Source organism: Python bivittatus, unplaced genomic scaffold (genome assembly GCF_059951505.1).
Source record: "Python bivittatus isolate LINGU-HERP-01145 unplaced genomic scaffold, Pbiv_v1 ctg000200_np1212, whole genome shotgun sequence".
In the NCBI taxonomy this organism is placed as follows: Eukaryota; Metazoa; Chordata; class Lepidosauria; order Squamata; family Pythonidae; genus Python; species Python bivittatus.
In genome coordinates, this window is record NW_028277040.1 from 3,727,257 (window position 1) to 3,748,999 (window position 21,743).

Here is a 21,743-nt window from a genome sequence, read left to right on the forward strand (position 1 = left end):
ACATGAAACCAGTAGTGAAGACACAAACCTAGTTGCTTAACCAATATTCTAATCTGACATAACTCCATTGCTTAATTTCAGTAACTGCTCTTAAAAAAGAAAAATGCTGCTTCCCCAGTACAGCTCATATGATTCCCCCCCACTACTTATTTAATTATTAGTTAAATAATTTATTGTAATCAGCTATACACTGACATAATTATCCAACTTCCACAATGTTAATAACTTAATTGCCTCTTTCTTCTACCCATTTATATAAAATAACCCCACCCTTTCTGAAGCGTTGACATCATGATTTGCCCTTCTACATGGTCCTCAGACTCTCCTGCTTAAATTAACCTGTTGATAAATTACAGGGGGAGATGCTCCTTAATTCTATCCATCAACAAAATGGTCAAATGAGCAACTCAAGGGATTGAACAAGGCTCTTCAAAAAAGGAGTGGATGGCCTTCAGGCACATGGAAGGTCAAAATGCATTGTTATCATAGTACATACTCCATGCAAGACAGAGCAGAGCAACAATAATTGTCCAATGTAATATACTGCAATTGTACCCATAGAAAAGCCAAGATCTTCCTGCTGTAATTGGAAATCAGGCCAATTTCTGCATCTATATGGATCTTTCCCCCAGTTTTTATTTTATGGTTACTACAGTCTTGGGATGTGACTTAATTTTAGACATAGTAAAGAATGAATGTTAACACCTGCTCAGAGCCCATTCCTGGCAAGAACTCATGCCTAAATATTATGACTTCAAACACTGCTAATAAAGCAAATTCATAAGCCCTGTTTAGCGAGGGCTGCAGTGACATCTTCAGCCAGGGTGGCAAGTTGAGGAGATTCAAGCAGGTTGATGCTGCCGGAGGAGGAGACATTGCTGAGCCTCCGAGGGGAGGCCACACTTGATCGGCCAGGAGACTGGGTGATGATTTCAGCGCCATGGTCCACGCGGGCCTTCGCGTGCTCTCGGAAATTGAGTTTCTGGCTGTCAATCTGGGCAAGGAAGAAAGGAAGGTGCAAAAATAAAATGCAGCAACTACAGAGGTGTGAAGCTCCCCTGAGACCAATTTCACTAACTTTCCTTTAATTTCCTTGGAAAATTCTATTAATGTTTCCTTGAGGGAGCCTCCAAACTGGCACCTCCCTAATCAAGCTTCAAAAACAGGTTGCAGATGGGTTGTCTGCCCAGCCTCTTTATGAAGTTGCCCTAATTTCATTGCCTGAAATCTCATACAGCAGAACTGTTCACATACATCTCATCTTTCTCTTTAAATGAATTTAAGTAAAAAGGCATATATGTGCAAGAACCATGTGAGAAATGTTGCAATTTAACTTTACTTTTATTGGCTGATCTGGACTTTCCAAATTAATTGAATATTTCCTGTTCATGACAGATTCCCTTGGCTGAAATAATTATTTTAAGAGAATTTGCACTCTTGTGGGCATTCGGTATACTCCTTTTAAAAAATATTAAAACATTGATTTAAAACTTTTGTTTGTTTGTTTAAATCATAAAACAAATGATACTAGTGATATTCCAGTTTATACAATGTAGTTAATGTGAACTATGTAGGTCAGCTTTGTAGAAATTAAAAAGAACAGTGAGGTGCTTATGCACATAAAAAAAATAAATAAGTAAAAATGTTTTTCTGGGGAGGTTTAAAAGAGGGAGCAGTAAATCGATTTCTATTAAACTTCTATTAAATCATTTCTCTGTATTTTATGTACAACTTCTTTAAAAAATGGAAATGTTCAAAAAAAGAATTGTAATGATTTCAGGAACAAAAAGGAGGCAAAATCTGACCAGTTAAGAATCAAACATGGAGGAATCCAATGACTCTGAAAGTTTATGTACATAAACAGGTGCTCACAGTGTAAAACCTTGACTTCAGAGAGGAGGCAGGAAGTCTTTGGAACTTGGATATGGTATAAGATGGGACTTTCCACCAGTGGGAATCTCACTGTTCTTGCAGAGTTTCCTCTGGAGGAAGAGCTAAGCAGACAGTTAATTGGCTTAGCAGCTCAAGCCCAAGGGAGACACAGTGAAGTAGCACCAACCTCTATCTCTGTGTGTATCATTGTCCTTTTTATTTATAAGACTGTCATAGTTTGAACCACTCCAATATATTAAACGAAAGAACAGATAATCCATTAAATTAATATATTGATAAGCTGTCAAGTCTATAACCCTTGATGTCTTACCTTGACATTACCTCCTCCAGGCACATGGTGGGCATTTTCAAGTGAGCCAACCTTGGCATGGGCCTTTTCTTTAAAATCCAGTTTCACGCTTTCAATTTTCACTCGACCCCCACCTATATGTTATGGGGGAGGAGAAAAAAAACCTTAAAAAGAGCTCAACTCTTCTGGATCTAGGATTTAAATAGCATTTAAACCTACTGAGTAAGTATCTGATTACTATATACTTCAAAATGAAAAATGCCTGTTACTGCTATTAGCGAAAATGAGGTATATCTGCCATACAGTTACTAAAATGAAATCTGATATATATAGGTATTGGTGAACTTAGTATAACACACTAAATCATTTGTGGTTTGGTTTACTGTATTATTTGAACCCAGGTTCAATTGTGGTTAATAAGGAAAACCTTAACTACACAATATAGCAATGGCTTGGTTTAAACTACATTACCTTAACCATACTTCAGCATGTCATTTAACTTCAGCCATCATAAAACTGAAGTGCTTCTGCAGCACTGCCTCTACAGCTTTTGGGGCATTTTTTGGTTGCCTCTGATCAGTTTATGCAGAAGGAAGTATTGTGTGAAAAGTAAGTTTCCTTGCAACCACACTTGATTGCTGTGATCCGGATTGGACAAGGCTGTTCTCTGGTTAACAAAAAGTAAGAAGGGTCAGTTGGCCAGCTACCTCCCAGATAACTAGGACACCAGCTGAAGATCTTTGCTAGGAGTGATTTGGTGTATCATCCTGGTGTGGATGATGGGGATATTTTACCCTCTGTACTACACAGAGATATAGCTTGGAGATTTAAAAAGGACATTGAAACATTACTTGGAGATAACTGCAATGGTAATAATAGAGATCCAAATTTTAAAGGTGGCCTCAAGCCACCGTGTCATATTTGCCATATTTTTAACTAATAATCAATAGATCTTTTGTCACGATTTTGCTAATTTCCATTTTCCCTTTGAAGAGTGATATACAAAATAAATGAAAATGTTTATACCTACAGATAGTTACATTTAAACAATGTTTGGAAAACACCCAGAAAAAAATAGTGAGAAACACTCATGAAAAATATCTGTCTTCTCTTTTAAAACAACTGTAGTCCAGCCATTTTAAAAATCATTTTTCTTTGAATATTTCAGTATTTTACTCCTATGAAAGATGCTCTTGCTACATAGTTGTTTTATACAGTATTAGTAATGCAACTAATCTAACTTTCAGGAGAAACAGAATTTTCTGAAATTAAGGAAGCAGGCTTCATATCTAAACTATATGGCTACTTTCATAATTTGATTGTAATCTAAATTTTATTGTAATGAAAGTACAGAAAATTAATGAATTTGTGTAAATGCAGCTCTGCACTAATAGATGAGTTTAATGTACTCTGAAAATAAAATTATACAGCTTCTTTATTGGTCTTCAAAACTTCAGGCTTCAGAAAGGATCTCTGCCAAGATGAAAGAATGGTGATGTTGGGCTATGCAGCACATCAGTTTGGAAGACAAAACGGTGCCTTTGCAGCTCCAGGAAAAAGTGTGGTTGCTTTAAGAGCAATTTCAAACAGAAGTTACATTGGTGCCCCTGCACACTCTGAAGCACCTTTTTTAAACTCCGTTCAACCACCACTACGTAATGACCCTACTTAATTTTGGAGAAAATCATTGTAACTCTGTTCTTGTAGTTTTGGGGAAAGAGGTCATCTCCATTCTTGGAGTGGCTGAGAGAACTGAGAAACCATGTAAGTAGTATGGGGCAAAAGTGTCCCCAGCAAGGTTGAAATATGTTTAAATATATTAGTTCTAGAATTGGACAGTCCTTCACTGCTAACAATGAAAAACAAAACAGGATGGTATGTCAAAATCTGCAGTTTTGATGTGGTTTCAGTAACTTGTTGGGATATGACGATCCCGAATAGACTGCTCAAATACCTCTTTGCTCTGGTTATAAGTCTGTAATCTTGGTTGTCCTCAGTGTTCCCATTAGCTTCCAAATGCAATGTAAAGGGCTAGCTTTAACACATAAAAGACTTTATAGCTTGGGACCAGGTTATCTGCAGAGTCACATCTCTCCACTTGAGTTGGCACAATCACTTGGATTGTGCCAGGAGAAGTAGCTGACTGTCCCCCATTTTGGGGAGGTTGGGTGGAACCTGGAGGCATTGCTTGGAGGCATTCCCTCTGGAATGGCTTCCTACCAGAGGTTCAATTGGGTCCAGCTTTATCCGCCTTCCAGAAACAGCTGAAGATGGAGCATTTAGGTGTTAATGCCAGGTATTGTTTTGGGGTCTGTCTATATAATATTTTTAAACTATTTATGATTATTTATTGTCTTATTTTGTAAACCACTAAGAGTCTACTTACAGGTGCAGCAGGATAGAAATTTGATAGATAAATAAATAAATAAATAAATAAATAAATAAATAAATAAATAAATATTTCGCAACTTAAGTCACTGCAGTGCTAAACTTAGGCAATATGCGTGCGTTTTTAATGTTAAAAATGTGTGAGACCAGTTACTTCATGTAGGTTTATCTATTTTAAAACACTTGGTAAATTTGGCCCCAACGATTTATCTGCAATTATCTGGTTTTACTGGAAAAAGGATTTTTCCCTTTTTTAAAACTTGTGTATTATATCCTGTTTCAATAACCTTCCACAAGATATATTGTTTGTATGATTTTCTCAGGGCACATTTGACCCAATACCAAACTAGTGCATTCAATCTCTCTCTAATTTAGTTCCCTGTACTTAAATGATGTAATGAAGTACATAATTCAGAGACCAACATAAAAGTTTCACAAACAATCATTAATTCCTCGAAGTGTGCACTGGGAAATGCTTAAGACCAATCTACTCTCCGGAGGCTTTTTGGTATGAGTGCTCTTGCACTGCTCATTTTCCTCCCATGTCATTTACTGATGATGGATGGATAGGCTTTGCTAGGGACCTCCTTCCTTCCCTTCCTCCTACCCTGCCATGTAGCAATGGCAATGAACGAGGTATTAGGGATATGGAGGATGCAATTTTCCCCAAACATCCAGACATCATTATTGAATAAGAGTCCCTAGAAATGAACCTATAGGCATTTATAGAACTTCTAGACTTTGTAGAATTCCATTTCCCCTCTGGAACATTTTAGCATTACCTGGCCTATGACGGATATTCTTCAGGGAGCCACATTTAGAAGTCACATGACTCAAGTCTATCTTCTTGGTTACAATTTGCACCTGTTTAAAAAATACAAAATATATCTGTATGTGTATAGAGATAGATATATAGACACACAGAGAGATGCATATTTATATATGCAAGGAACAAGAAATAAAAATAGAAAAGGGATGTGTCTGGTTTGAAAAACCCAGTAAAAAAAAAAAGATGATTAGAAGGTAATAATCATGGTACAAAGAACATTACCCAGGTTAATACAGCAAACGTCCCATTGGAAGAGTGAATTAGTGGAATCATTTAAAATCTCTTTCATTAGTAAATGTAAGGTTATAAATCAGAAAAGTAAGTGAGATTAAAGATAGAGATTTTTAAAGATGGAGATAACATTTGCCTCAGTGCTGTGTATTGAAACGTGTCTTTTAAAGCTTCTTTTCCTTAGGTGATCAAGGATGTTCGATTTTCATTGCCTGACTTTCTGCTCAGAACAATTTTCTGTCTTAGGCTACTTCATAAACTTCCTTGGCTTTTGAGAAACATTAGTGGACATACTGTCTTATAATTATGACATATTTAAGAGGTGTTCACTAGATCTACCATTAAATATCATCACTTGGAATAAGTTTACTGAAAGGGTCAAACCATATAATTGGGCAAGTGAGCCCTAAGATAGCTCTTATAGCTCTACATATCTCCCACTATGAAGTGAAATCATCTTACAGCTAGTTAACATGCCTTGTTCAGTGGCTATGACTGCCATCAGGTGAGCACTTACTAGGACAAGTGAGTGATCAGATCATTATTCTTACCTTTGAATCACTGACAATACATCTGACCTTTTTAATCAAGCAAAGGTAACTTTCTGATTTTTTTGCTTTCAGGCCTTGATTAATTATGGAGTTCAGAAGAACCATGGCAGTTAGTCACTACATCAGTGCTTGCAGAACAGGGTGCTTTGTGAAGAAAACCTGGCTCTTACCCTTCTGAGTGAAGACAAGGACTTCGCTGTGGCTTTTTGAGGAAGGAGGGACATACCACTCAGGACACAAAGCTGATGCATCACTATGCCAAGTTAATGTGTGAAACATTAGCAAGAAGAGAAGCAGTCTTGGTAGAGGGTTAAAGGGCTAGTTTATAGAGTGGTTCCCCACAGCCAGCTGGAGATCAGTATAAGACAACACCTCTACTTACATTTCCTCCCCCTGCTGAATGTTTGATGTTATCTCTTGAACCACATCTGGATTGTACATCGCTAAAATCAATCTTCTTGTTTAAAATCCTAACCTAAAAGGAATTGGAGGTTATCTTACTATTAAGCATGTTCTTTTAGCCTTCTTGATTCTGAAAACCAGGGTTCAAAACTATGCTGTAAGGTGTGTCTTTGCACGATGCACTTAATTACACACTAAGCAACCAGTCTCTTGTACAAATCTACTGTCTTCCTCAAACACGGTCCACATAGCTATACCATCAGTTGCTGGAATATGTTAACAAAGTATAATCACAGTAATTAATGAACAACATATCAATATATTATTGTCATTCACCATAAAATGCCATGATATAGTAATAATGGGTAGCTCTATGCCATATTTTTGTGTGAATAAACATGTATGAAAGATGGAACATGTGAAACACACACAAAGCAGGTCCAAAAGGCAGAAAGGTTGGTTCAGGAAGATTTCAGCTTACATAGCATGTGCAATGGTTCCAAAATAAAGAGTCAGAAGAAGACACCACAAAGGATGATTCCTTGAATAACAGATCATTCCCATGCAAGCTGGATGAGGAAGGTCGCTCTAGTGGAAAAGCACCAGGATATGCAAGAAAAGTTTCAAGGTGGGTCTGGCCAAGCATTGATGGCCTGTCCAAACTTGTGGAAAAGTACAAAAAGGTACAGGGATTATCCTTGACCATCTTAGAGAATGAGGATTCTATGTGGGCACCTTATCTCAATTTGGTAGCCTTGAGGACTTGGATGTGCTCCACAGCCAGGGGGTCAGAAGGGTAGATGGCTGTTATGAGGCTTTTGCTAATTGTTCTGTTTGGGTTTACTCTTGGCAACCACTGTAGATTTTACTCTTTGTTAATATTGGTTTTTTTATTGTTTGTATGTGTTAACTGCCCAGAGTCATATTTGCAACATGGGTGGCCATATAAATTGAAATAATAATAATAATAACAACATATTTTATTTATTTATTTATTCATTTATCAAATTTGTCACCTCCCATCTCGTTAAAAAGCAACTCCGGGGGTTTATAGAGAAGATAAAAATCAAAATACAATATAAAAGCAGTCTTAAATAAATAATAGATAAATTCCAAGAATTGATAGAATTGGCAAGTAGCTCAGGGAGCATCAACAGGGCGCCAGCCACCCCAAGGATTGATTAGAACTCTTGTCATCCCATGCAAGCTGGCAGAGCCAGGTCTTTGGTCCTTCCCAGAAAGCCAGGATAGGAGGGGCCTGCTGCACCTCTGGGGGGAGAATGTTCCAAAGGGCAGGAGCAACAGCAAGGAAGGCTCTCCTCCTGGGCCCCACCAGTTGACATTCTCTCACTGATGGGGTCTGCAACATGCCCTCTCTGCCTGACCGGGTGGGATGGGTTGTTGTGATGGGGGTGAGACAGTCCTTCAGGTAACCCAGACCCATGCCATGTAGGGCTTTAAAGGTGATAACCAACACTTGAATTGGACCCAGAAACAAACTGGCACCCAATGCAGTTCCTGCAGTAAAGGTGTTATATGTGCCATCCTTGGGGCACCCAAGTTATATATACAATATAATATATGTAATATATTATGTAATATATATGTAATATATTATATTATTGATTTCAAACGTAGTCTGGCCAAGCAGACTTTGAATTGGGAAAATAAGCATGGATGTGTCAATGTGTGAACAAATGGAAGTTTCTATTTGGGAAGTGAACAATAGAAAATTCAGATTTGCATTTGTATTATATGACTGAATCTCTGGATAAAAAAAGAGCAAGTAGCACTGAAAATGTTTCCAGCCATCAGTGGGACACAATTTTAGTCAGTCATGTATGCAAATAATCATGTGAAGGCAAATCCTGAGCGAAAAGCCTTTGCAAAACAGTTTCTGTCATTAAAAATACCTCGTTCTTTCTTTATCAATTCACTCTAGCTGTTTCTTAGGGAAAAAAAAAATTCAGGGAAGCAACTGCTTACCCAGGCTACTATCTATTAGAGTAATTTATTAAGTGCCCATCAGTATAATGATGGAAGAAGGAAAGCTATTATAAAGGGACAAGAAAAAAAACAGGGCTGAGCCCAAAACAGGTGTCTGGGATCTGGCAAGTAGAATCAAATTACCAAAGGCCTGCTCTATGATTTAGGGATACTTATATATTAAACACCAATTGAGATTTTCATTATGAGTTGCATATAATACCATACATAAGGAGCAGCCAATGTTAACTTTTCTTGAGTGGTGAAAAAATTTACTTCAGAACCTTTATCTTCCTGAAAAACAGGCATACTGAAGGGGATTGAAAATATGAGTCATCCATCTAATAAGATATACTACATGCATACATGGATGCATTAATTTATATCTGGTCAATGTCAGTATCACCTAAATTCAGTCATTAGACCAATCCATTGAAGTTCCACATCATATTCACACATACACAAATCCCACCAATCTGCAATTGTTTCTGCATTTCATTTTCTCTAATACTTAATATACAATCTGCCCAGATATGTGGATTTTTAATATAAATTTAAGACAAGAATTATTTTATGAAGGGTATTAACTGACTCCCTAATTTACATGCCCTTTTATGCTACAGCGTATCATATTATTTTGACAAAGGGAGGGGAAGCTGATAGTCTTCTCCAATATCTATAAGTGGACACTTGCATCAATTTCTTTAAAAATTCCACAATCATTCTTAATATTTATCAAGCATAATAAGAAAGAAGCATGTTGGCAAAATATTCTGAAACTCTTTTATTTCTCAAACTCTCTCTTCCCTACTACTGTCTGATTCACACATATTGCTAATGTTATTAATATCAGTTAATTAATTTATTAATTAATGTGGTGGTTTATTTACTTTAAACTTAGCATGATGTTAAACTTTCTTTCATGCTGAAAAAACACCTATGTCTTACTAACCACAACATTAGGATTAAGTCATTATCTAGGATTGCCCTCTTCCATCTCTTCATACTATATTTCATGTACAGGTAGTCCCCAGGTTAAGAACACCCAGTTTAAAGATGACCTATAGTTAAGAACAGAGCCTACTGTAGCAACATTCAAGTTAAATACACAATGATTCAAGTTAAATACACAATGGTTTGAGTTCAATACACAATGCTAGTTATACAATGATATTGTTCCAGCTTACATACAAATTCAACTTAAGGACAGACCTTGGGAACAGAACTTGTTCTTAAACTGGGAACTACCTGTATTACTATTGCTGTATCAGAGATGGGAAACTTCTCTTTGGCTTCGAGCCACAACACAGTCTCTCAATTTCCCAACCTCCACTCATGCTATCCAAAACTGGCATTTCAGTGACACAATCTCAGAGCAGTCCAAGGTAGAAATGGAGAGCTGGAGATGAATGCTATCAGCAGGTTGCCTACCCCTGCTATATGGCTCCTCTAAACAGATATCTGAGCACTGGAAAATGAAAATAATTCACTCTTACAAAGCTGGAGAAGACTATTAATCTCTAAATGCTTCCACCTAGCATTTTTAATTGCAATAAACATTAAAAAATGGAGTTTAATGAAACTGTTAAAGTCAAGATAAGGTCTGGAAGACCAAGAAAAATCTTGCTAGAACTGCCAGAAAAGTGATCCAACCTGAAAAACAGAACCCACAGATTGCTCCAAACTGGAGGTACCTGTATTATGTTTGGGATTCTGTGCCATCAGTGGCACAGGAAATATTGAGTGGGTGGAAAAGATGAGTTCAACTAATTATCAATGTATCCTAACATCCCATAGACAGTGAAGCTGAGAAGAAGTTGGTTATTTCAGCAAGACAACAAACTGAAATCTATCTCCAAACCAACCATGAAATACTTATTAGGAAAGGAAGATGAAGATTTTGGAATGGTCTTCACAGTCCCCAGGCTTGAATATTGTTGAAAATCTGTACAGAGATTGCAAACCACAGTGCATACAAGGAATATTTCTGAACTCAGAACTTCCCTGAGTTATGAAGGGAAGAGTGGGAAAAAAAACAAGAATAGGAGGATTCTTAGCTGTCTGCAGGAAATATTTGGAAGCCATTGCTTCTGCCAAAGGAAGCTAGCAAACTGCTGACCAAAGTGGTATCTGAACTTCTGCACCTGAAGAACAAGTAAAAGAATGGAGGGCTCAGACCTAATAGGATAAAGCAGCAAAGAGAAGGAAGATTGAAATCTTGGGGGGAAAAGGCTGCAGTTCATTAGGAGAACTATGTTCTGTATTCAAATTGGGCCAGATTTAATCCCTTGTGCCACTAAATGATGTAGAGAAAGACTTTTGTTTGATCTCCTGGAGAATTGCTGACTTCTGTCTGATGTCTCTGTTAATGGAACAGCCTAAAGCAACCACACCTTTTCCCAGAACTGAGTGGTTGCCTGCCATATGACTGAGAAAAGACACATTCAAGGCATTCTTGACAGGTGCAACATGAGTGCCCACATGAACTCTGAATCAGACTTTTTTCTGAAAATACAACTCTCTGCTGAGTCCTAGGACATAATGTTGAGGTAGATGGACCTCTCTGACTCAAGAGTACAGCAGCTTTATATGCTCCAGTTTCCTGGGAGGGCACGGCACTCAAGAAAGACAGGAAGCCACTCTAAGGTTTTAAAAGTTTTCTGAACTGCCCAGAGTCACTGGGAGTTGGGTGGTGTACAGACTAACTGACTGACTGACTGAATGCATAAATAAATGGAATGTCACAAGGTCAGACAAGCAAGTAAATTATTTTGAAGAGATAGTATCAAAGAAAGGTAAAAGAGTTAAGATATGGTGATGGAAAACCAGAAAAGAAATGTTGCAATAATTAGGCAATAAATACAATACTGTATGAACCAATTTTTTTGCTAGAGTAGGCAGAGGATATCGGAAGAACTGTCCCTTTTGAAGAATAAACTGAAGCTAAAATATTTACCTTTTCAAATAGGCATTACAATACATATATTTCCAGATGACAAAGGGAGGATAACCCAATTTCTAATATGTATTCTCTAAACTAAAATGTAAAAAAAATGTAGCTTTTTGTAATTCAGAAGACCATGGCATAAATGTGCAGGTAACAATGATTACATCTACATTAAGGATCTACAGATTCTGAATTATGACAGCTATCAACCTCTTTACTGATAACTGATAACTCTTGCATTTGAGTTGTCTCATTTGATCAAACAAAAATTTACTGGCATGCCCAAGACAAATTATTTCTAGTTCTGAACTTTATGCAAGAATGTTCTTTCAGGTTTTATTTTAAAAACCTTGAGAATGCTGTGCATTAAACATCTGGTTTAGATCTGGCTCCAAAAAAGGTAAATCATTTGGAAGAATATACTGTAAAGTGACTGCCTGCCTGCCTATTCTTGAAGTGACAAATCAGCACCTCGGTGTATAGTGACTGAGAAAAAGGATTTGGTCCAGAAATACCTTTCCAAGCTTTATGGTTTATGATTTACAAATATATTCTCCTTGGGGTGATTTTGCAACTCTTCAGATCTTCTGCTGATCCATTTCCCAAGCATGTATACAAGAATATTCTGAGTTATCTTTACTGTTTTAGATTTATGCTGATACCTACAATCATGATTGTTATCTATATTTTTTGAGAATCTAGATCCTATACAGACTGTCAACCAATCAATATTTGTTCTAGCTACCTCCAAGCTGAGAAAAGTGTTTAATACTCTTAAACCTGCAGATTCTACTAATCCCAGTACTTTGAACTATAATCCCAGTACTTTGAATTATAAAAATCCCATAATTCCTCCTATGCAAACAAAACAAAACAAACAAAACCTTGCTAGTGTTTCCTTCCCAATGATTATAACTTACTTTTGCCTACATTTGTCTGGTGCTTTGTAAATGCATCCATGCATCCATATACAGTATTTAAAATCCCTTCTGAGAAGTAGTGGCAAGGGAACACTGAAGAAATATGTAAACAAACACCCCTGGATATGGCATCTCCTTTGTGATATAATAAAAAACCCTTATTTAAAAGCTTTTCAATTAATTGTGACTGTAGTGACATAGTGCTAAATCTGCATTCAAGTGCCTTTCTGAGCAGAGTGGTGGGAAGGGGGATGAAGGAAAGTCAGCTATAGACAATGCATACTAAAAATAGGTCACGGGAAGACACTAAGTAGAAGTGAAGTAGAAGACACTAAGTAGTGAAGTAGAAGACACTAAGTCATGGGGAAGGAGAAGATGGCAGATGCTGCATCTAATTTGGTTTTAGATGCAGATTAGAATTATGAATCTGCACAGGCACTGGAGGAAAGGGAAAAATCTCTCACATGGAAAACAGACTTTCCTCACGAATTACAGAAGAGTTAGCCAATACAGTAACAGGGCCAGTAGTACTGGACGTTTCAAACCAGCTCTTCATCATTTCATCATCATTTGGGAAATGAGAAGGAGGGAGGAAGACATATAGGGTTACACAGAGGAAGGCTTCTAATTCATGAAGATGGACAATAGGTGGGGCATTTTGAGACCTGACTAAAAAGTCATCTGGAACACTTATTAAATATACAGTCAAAACTGCCTTTACCTTTTAGGATAAGAAAAAATCCTCTTGGATATGTTTGAATGAAATTAAAGATCTCAACTGTCATATATTTCACCTGGTCAAGGGTTCTCTATTTTAGAATAGAGGACTTGGTGTCTTTCTGGCCAGTTGCTGACACGTGTTCTTGGAGGACCAGATCCTTATTCTTGACTGGGTGGTAACATGCAGAATGATTGCTATTCAATCATTTTTTTGAAAAGATCTGTCACCAGCTCCATTGCACCAGCTGAGCATTTGGAACTGCATGCATGGTGTCTTTCCCCCTCCCCCACCCCCAATTTTTTATTTTCTTTTCAAGTTTTTGTTTTGTGAATCATTCATGCCTAACATTCAGAAATCACTCCTATTCTGTTTTCCAGTTCTGTCACTATTTCTAATTATGAACTTTGGATTTATTATCCTATTTGACCTTCATCATGCCTTGAAATCAGAGCTTAGGAGCTGTATCTGTCCTGAGATCCTGAGGCTTTTCTGAATTCCTTTTCCCTACATACCTCAAGAATGATTCCTGAGATTGCTAACCTAAAATCCTTTTTGAAAATAATTAAATGCCCTAAAGGTTTATTTAAAAGTTTCAAAACTTTTAAGTATATGTTTAAGTATACAAGTTTTAAAACTTATTTTAAATTTCTTTAAGCTTGGTGTCCTTTCCTTACAACCTGGGGTAGATTTTCAACAAAATTCCAAGGGTATTCTCTTGTCATCATTGTAGCATGCTGTTTCTATCTTATAATGCCAGGAGAAAAAGGGGCACTCAAGTCCCAAAGTATGTCTTTATCTGAATCTATCTGTGCACATGACTGTGACAAGGGTTGCAAAAAAAAAAAAAAAAATTCTCAGAGTTTTGCCTTTATGAATTAAAATTACATGGCAAGACAATGAGAGAGGATTTGCTTGGTCTTGCCCTCACTTCCAAGGGAAAGCAACAATGCCTAAATTATATAGCTTCTAGGATGCAAATCTTCCTGGAATCAGCTCTTAGAGCCATCTTTCCCCAGCCTCATATGTAAATACAATCAAAGCCATTATATTCGTACTCTGTATGTTTCAGGAATAGGTGATTTTGAAAAAGTATCATAGTTGGCTCTGTTTGTCCTTAACACAAATCAAACACTGAATTACTAAATACATTTCTAGAATGTTTATTAGATGCCATGGAGTGAAATTTCCTATGGGCTTTGTGCCACATTTACTACATCCCTTTATCAAAGGGTCTGTGAGCCTCCATTACCCAAATGACTGTGATGAAGTGCTTGCAGCTAGTCAAAAAAATGGCAAGCTGCTTCTTGTTCATGAAACAAAAAAGATTAAAACCTACACTATACAATCAACTCATTAAAGATTCTGTTATGTATATGTGTGTGTGTGTGTCTGTGTGTGTGTGAATGCATATGCATATGTATGTATATGCATATGTATGTATATGTATATGTATATGTATATGTATATGTATATGTATATGTATATGTATATGTATATATATATATATATATATATATATATGAATGATATAAAAGATGCCACTATAAATAGAAAGGGCAATTTAGCGCAAGCAGTTATCATCTAGGCAAGCATGGGCCTTTCACACAAGAAATGTAAAATGAAAGAATCAGTCTTCATTAACAATTTACATTTCTTTAAAAAAAAACAGGTGGCAAATCATTACTCTACTGGGAATGGCATGATTTTATCAGTTTTATAAATGGCAAAATGCATATCTATCAAGAAGTATGGAAAATTTAAATTGAAATGGCCAGATGTAAGAACAGAGATGCCGTTGTGCATACAATATATTATAATATAGAAAAAATATAATAATTAAGATAAAATAAAAGCTACACTGCTGTTTAAAATTATTGGTTCTCTGTTTTGAACAAATTCAAAAATTCACAAGTATATGTAAAAAGTTCATTTCTTTCTCTTGCTTCCTTCCTACTGCGCTATTTTGGTGTTTTTTTTGTGGAGTTATGTGGAAAGTTTATGAAAATTCATCTATACCTCAAGGATTATTCTTTGAAATAAGGACACACAACTCTCAATGTTAATTCACTACCTTCAGGGACCCTTCTGCCATCTTTGCTGATTCCATATTTCCTTTGAAGGTTATAGAACATGACACTGCCAACGAAATGGAGGCTCAGCATGCAGAGAAATATCCAGAGACTAGCTGGCTTTTCCCATGTGCTATTTTAGAATGCAGAGCAATGCAAGAGAGATGCTCTGGGTAGAATTCCTAAGAGTCAAGCGTTACATAAAACCACTGAACCACCATTGGGGATGGTATAGTAAATGTGTGCAGGATGACTCTTAGATCCCTTCCAACTCCATGATCCTAACACTCTATGATTGTCATTCTGAGTCTTTCTCAAAATATTAAGTTGGAGATCATCTAATTTTATCTGCCATCATATACTAGCTATGAAGGTGAGTGGGGAAGTTCTCTTCCTTTGATGGATATCTAAATGCATTTTTAAATTAGAGGAATGAACTGTAAAGTTTGGAAAATGAAGCTCTTGATGCACTGTTGCATTTCAATTCATATACTGTATAGATTCAGAAAGTGCAAATTAAGTAAATTACAATTCCGGTGTAAACTGAACCAATTTCTCCCTTCTCTCACCTTCCCAAGCTACTGCAACAAATACTAAGACAAGGAGGATAGCTAGGGAATGCAGAATGTCAGGACTTTGATAAATTCAACTAGGGGGGAGAAAGCAAAGCTGAAAGCGCAACAGTTACATTCATTAGTAACTGCACATCTTCATTTTAAAAGCTAACTGTGAAGTTTAACAATTATAGATTGGTCAATTCTAGATGGTATTTGAATATTTTCCCTCTAAGACACTGTCTTTTTGTATAATATATTAAGAAGGGAGTTTGTTCTTTTAAAAAAATAAATAAATCAGGGCTTTACCAGTAAGTGAATTACCTGGGATACATTTAAGGAACTATTATTACTTTCACCTCAGCAAAAAAAGAAACTGAGGGACTCTGATCTTATACAGTTAGAAAAGATGGTTGAAGATTAATTTTTGTTATATGCTAGAAACCTCACAGACAAATCGTATCAAGCATTTGTAGCAGCAAAGCTTAAATTGGAGGCACAGAACAATATGAATTCTCCCTGAAATGTACTGACTAGAAATACTGAGAATCAGGACAGAAAGCCAGAAAAAATTTGGATTATCATTTGAAACAACAAAATTAACAAAAATGTATAACTGGAATTTCAGGCCAATGATGGACAGTTATTTACCAAGCAGAGTCAACTAATTATCAGTGTTATGATTTTTATACTGAGTTATATCAATTAGGGACTTTGCAACTGAACAGCAAGTTATTAATTTCCTGGGAAACTAATATCTTTGTCCCATAACTAGAGTTATTACAAATGGATTTGTCTCTCAACCTGTCAAGTTATATCATTGCACTCAGCAAGAATGCCCCTTGTCTCTTTTAATCTTCAATTTAGTTTTTAAACCATTGACTGCTTCTATTAGACAATCTCAAGATATTAACTGCACTTGATTTGAATATAAATTGTTCTTATATGCAGACAATATTATGGCTATCCTTGATAATTGTACAATGTCATTACCAAAGTGTATTGCTTTATAAACAGCAATATGTTTATACTCCGGTTATACTACTAGCTAAAACAAGCATAATTTGCTAGCATTAGGATCCACTACAGCTATAGATTACTGTAAGAGATTAGGATTTACAATTTATACAGGTTCTATAAAATTTCTGGGTTTGTATCTTTCTCAAAATATATCACAACATATTGAATTAATTATGTCTAAAGGTATAGGTGCAATTTCAGTAGATGTGGCTTGATGATTAAAACTCCAGTTACATCTTTGGGCAAGATTAATGTTATCAAAATGAATATTACATTGAGATTGATGTATATTTTAAGAAGGATTCCAAAGTTAATTTCTACCAGCTACTTTTCGCAGATAAATTAGATGAGAAATTTTTATAGCAGGCTAAAGTCCCTTGAATAACCAAACTGAGGTTATTTTATGATGAAGGTAGCTTTAACCTACCAGATTTTCAACTCTGTCATAGGGCTTTTATTTTAACATCAATATTCTTTTAGAATAAGGCTTTTTAAGAATATTACCCTCTTTTAGCCTACTTGGGGAGTAAGTGTGTAACACCTCTGAAATCTTGGCAAGTTTTACAGTCCAGACACATTAAACAGGGATCTTCACTTCCAGCCTTGAAAGCTTCTAGCACATGTGGTCATTAATAAACAAGTGGTTGTGCTTTGATCTTGAATCACATGAAAAATGGCATTGTGGAATAACCCAATCCAATCCAAACATTCTGGAATAACCCAATATTTTTAAATCAGATTATTTTTAATGATCATTTTAAAGACTTCCAGATACTGTGTTTTGAATATAATTTACCTACAACATTTGCAACATGTAAACAGTATGACACAGATGTTTCAGCTGGCTGTGAAGTACCTGTAATGTTAGGATCCTTAAGAGATGCAGTGTTGGAATAGAAACCAACAATCCAATTTTCTAAGGAAATTATAAGGTAAAATGAAAGTTAGTATTAATTATTTAACTGAAATGTGGAATGAAGAAGTAGAATATCCTATTTTGGAGAATCAGGGGATCCAGGTATTGTAATGTAAAATAACTGAATCTTGTCATTTAAAAATGAAATTAATTCATCTGAAAATATTATTCAATATTTATGGGACCACTCAAAGAATGTTAAAAAGGACTGGACATTGCTTTTTTGGTGCTGGTGTTGCAAGAAATTTGAAGGCTCTTTAATTCATATGATCTGATCTTGTCCAGCTACAGCCTTGTTTTGGTGAAATCATTACATTACGTATGTCAGTGCTATGGAAAGATATATTATAGTTAAGGACCTTAATGTAACAATGAACTATGTTCCTAAAATATGGAATATGTCATCTAATGAAGACCTTTGCTTCTTTTGAACATGGGGCATGACAAAGAGGATAATTTTACATAAATGGAAATAAATTTATTCTCTGGACTTTATGGAATGGATTCAGGGTAAGAGTCTTTTATATGTTTTTGAAAAGTCTCTCTGTTTCTACTGCATATGGTCTAGATTTAAGGCTAAACTAAGGCCTGAATTAATGTTATATTACTTTTCCCCTGTCAATTAGTTTTCACGTTTAGTTTGAATTCCTATACCTAGTTTTCTTTTTTCACTGCATAATTACTATTTTTTTCCTGTTGGTACTATAGTTTTTTTTTGCATTTTACTATTAAAATAAAATAGTACCCCCCCAAAAAAATCTTCCCCCCTCCAAAAAAAATCTTGATTTTTAAAGATTCAGGCTGCATTGCCATGATGGAGATATATGGGCACCTATTTTAAGCCCCATCAGAAATAAACTATGTGCATGTTATTTTGTCCTTCCTATGAACATCTGAACTGCAGCTCCACCTTTGATCATCTCAGTTACCATGGATGTGAGGCAATGTGCTCTCACATGAGCATATTTAACATTCGAATTTCAGCATGGGTTATGAGGTAGCTGTGGTCATTCTATGCCTCTAAGCTTTCTAAACCCTGATGGAAAGTGTTGTTTTGCTAAAAACCAAACCAAATCTTGCAAGGAGACTTTGCAAGGAGACTTATGTATCTTAGCTGAAGTGCATGGGTTCTCTAGCAGTTAGAGATGTCCTAACTGCCCACAGAGCATAAGCGTATTCCTGTGAGAGGATACATTTCATAATGTATAACTTGGTAATTTAAAACCTGAAGCATATTTACCTACATAATTTCTACAATCACAATTCAGAAAAAAACAGCAACTAATAGAAAAATAGCAACTAATGGGGGATGAGGAGGCTAGGAAGAAAAGGGCTGCGTATATACAGCATACTTCTCTCCTGGCTTTCTTTGGGCTCCCTGGCCAATCATTAAGTCCTTCCCCTCAGTGTTTCCCATTCCTGATGGACAGCAAATTAGATTCTGTCTGAAACACATCATTCAAACCAAAGAGCAAGCACACTGTGCATTTGACACGGAGAGAATATTTTTTACCCAACACACCCAGAAGAATAACATGTGCTTGTTTTTCAAAAGTGAAGTTGCCTTCAAGTCGAGTTCAACCCTCAGTAATTTATATGGACACCTCCATAGTCTGCCAATGCCTTCTTCTGCCAGTGCCTTTCCACTTCCTAATCTAGGCCACCATGGTACAGATCTTCTGGTGGTCTCCCATCCAGCTACTAACCAGGCCTAATTCTGTTATATAAAACTAATTCTTCTTTTTTAATGGTGGATAACATTAAAATGCCATATGTTTCCCTAGGAAGATTAGCAGAAGTGCAGGTTTCTCTCAGGCCTCTCCTGTACCACTTCTCTACCATCAGAGTTATGCCATTATGAAGAATGGTATGATTGGACTTTGGTTAGAATGCATAACCAAGCTGGTGGTAGGACTGCGTACTTCATTTTGTTTTTGTTTTTTTTAAAAAACCAAACATTAAAAAAAAATCGACTGTATTAGCAAGGCAGGAAGGCTAGAACTGTTTCACTGATATTATCAGCTGCCATACGACTGAAGCTTTTATGCTGGAAACCATTTAAGAATGCAGTACCTTATCTGCAACCTTTGGTGATACAGTATAATTCAGTAAGAATGAGACTCTGTGAACTGACTAACAACAGAACTGGCTGGGAGCAAAAGATACCTTTCCCCTGACGGAGAAACTGATGGCTTATTGATCCTCTCTCCTTCCCCACTGTGCACGTTATAGCCATTTTCTGTGGTCAGAATGGCTTATTTCAGAAAACAGAACTTGAAATGCCTTTGTTTTGTTCCAGTTAACTGGGGAAGCCTCACCTTACCCCATTCCTTTTATTACAGGTGATCATGATTATAAAGTATGAGATCTCTTGTTGAAATGTGAGCTATTTCAAGCTTTTTCAAAAATACCATTTCTGCCTCCAGATGGTTATGCTGTATAAAAACAGTAGCAGAAGTGGACTTATATATGTAGGGGCTGAGAGCGAGAGATAAGTTTAAACAGATTTATTAACTGACTAGTTACTAATGAGAACTACACAACTCTATATTTTGATTTATTAACAAACAACTTCTTACTGGTTTTTGTAAGCATTTCCAGTCATTTCCAGCTGTCACAATATTACTCTATTTCCAAGCTAAGGACAGACAGGGTGCATGGGTTAGTGCATGCCTCTGGTGAAAGGAGAAGGTCTATCTCCCAATGACACTCTAAAATAGCATCTCTACCCTCTTTAGACAGTTAGTCATATCGGTTTATGTTACTGGCTTAGGATTTTCCTCCCTTTCATGCTCTTGATTTTCACAAACTGACTGTAGAAGCAGATCATAGAAAAGCAGTTCAATACCTAGGAGAGACACAGCCAGGATAACTAACACTGAAGAAGCATTACCACATCATCTTAGATAGTTCTTAATTTCTTGAGACTTAAATCGTATTGCCTAGAAGAACTTTCGCCACCAAAGCTCCAAAGGCCAGGCCCCTGGGTGGGGCTCAGGTGACTTGAATGAAGCATCAGTACCAGGCACCAAGGCTGGTTTCTCTGAGAACAGCCTGCCCCATCTCCTGCCACATCTCCCCATGCCCATCACACCGTATGTCACTGCCTGCCTTCACCCCCTTCGTATCACCCATCACCCTATCTCTCACCCTCCCTCCCTCAGGTCAAAGGACCCATCATACACTCAACTGCATGTTCCTTCAAAATAGCTGACTGATCTAGGCGCCAGGGTGCTTCTACAAAGCACTCAGCACACAAAATCTAGTCAGCCAGTCTATCTTCTCCCTCCCACCCATACAGACAAACACCATCTCCTGGCTGACCTACTCTCACTCAGGTAGCTGGAGGGGAAAATTAAAAAAAAAGAAAAGAAAAAAACTCTTATACCCTTACCAACAGGGTGAACCAGAAATGCTTCTCCCCTCCCCCCAGTCTCTCTCCTAAGAAGGGACAACTAACTCCAACCCCACTCTACCCCACCTTCCCAAACTTCCAACACAATCTAGTTCCATCTGCTCCTGACTCCTTCAGAGGTAATGATGCAACAGAACCGGGGCTGCCATAGACTGGAAACTCCAGCCCCTCTAATTTTCATGTCCGGAGTGCAGAGCCAAGATGTCTAAAATGGCCACTGTCCCACAGAGCTGGTCACACAACAGCCACAGGACACAGGTTGGTTCTCTTACAAGGTCATTGACCTGCTCCATCTCCCAAACAATCTGGGTGTCCATGCCCTTTGGCACACCAAGAATGAGTATCTCCAGGTCACTGTCACCACCGCTGCTTAGATTGGCCCTGCTTGCCATCACCAAGTTGGAGGGTACGGCCAGCTCTGTGGCCATGTAGAGTGAACTCTTCAACTATATGCAAATAGAGAATTGTTTCTATTTGTTTCTCCTGGATGAGAGACCGTAAGAACCCTTTGGGCACTTAAAATCAACTGTACTAATCCCAGCACAATATCTTACATGCTGGCAGTGTGCCTGAAGCTGTAGTCTTCCTATCTGTAATGGGATATATATATGC

At 37.0% G+C, this 21,743-nt stretch overlaps 1 protein-coding gene across 1 annotated transcript in view; it reads right to left on the minus strand.

The window, feature by feature from the left end:
- The window catches only part of MAP2 (microtubule associated protein 2), a 254,107-nt gene continuing 232,364 nt past the window's right edge, over nucleotides 1-21,743 (minus strand). Inside the window, exons 18-21 of the mRNA XM_088135597.1 lie at nucleotides 6,564-6,656; nucleotides 5,353-5,434; nucleotides 2,204-2,316; nucleotides 1-1,012 (exon numbers count right to left, since the gene is read on the minus strand). Coding sequence (XP_087991723.1) covers nucleotides 779-1,012; nucleotides 2,204-2,316; nucleotides 5,353-5,434; nucleotides 6,564-6,656 — 522 coding nt within the window. The 3' untranslated portion in view covers nucleotides 1-778. The remainder of the gene's footprint in view (nucleotides 1,013-2,203; nucleotides 2,317-5,352; nucleotides 5,435-6,563; nucleotides 6,657-21,743) is intronic.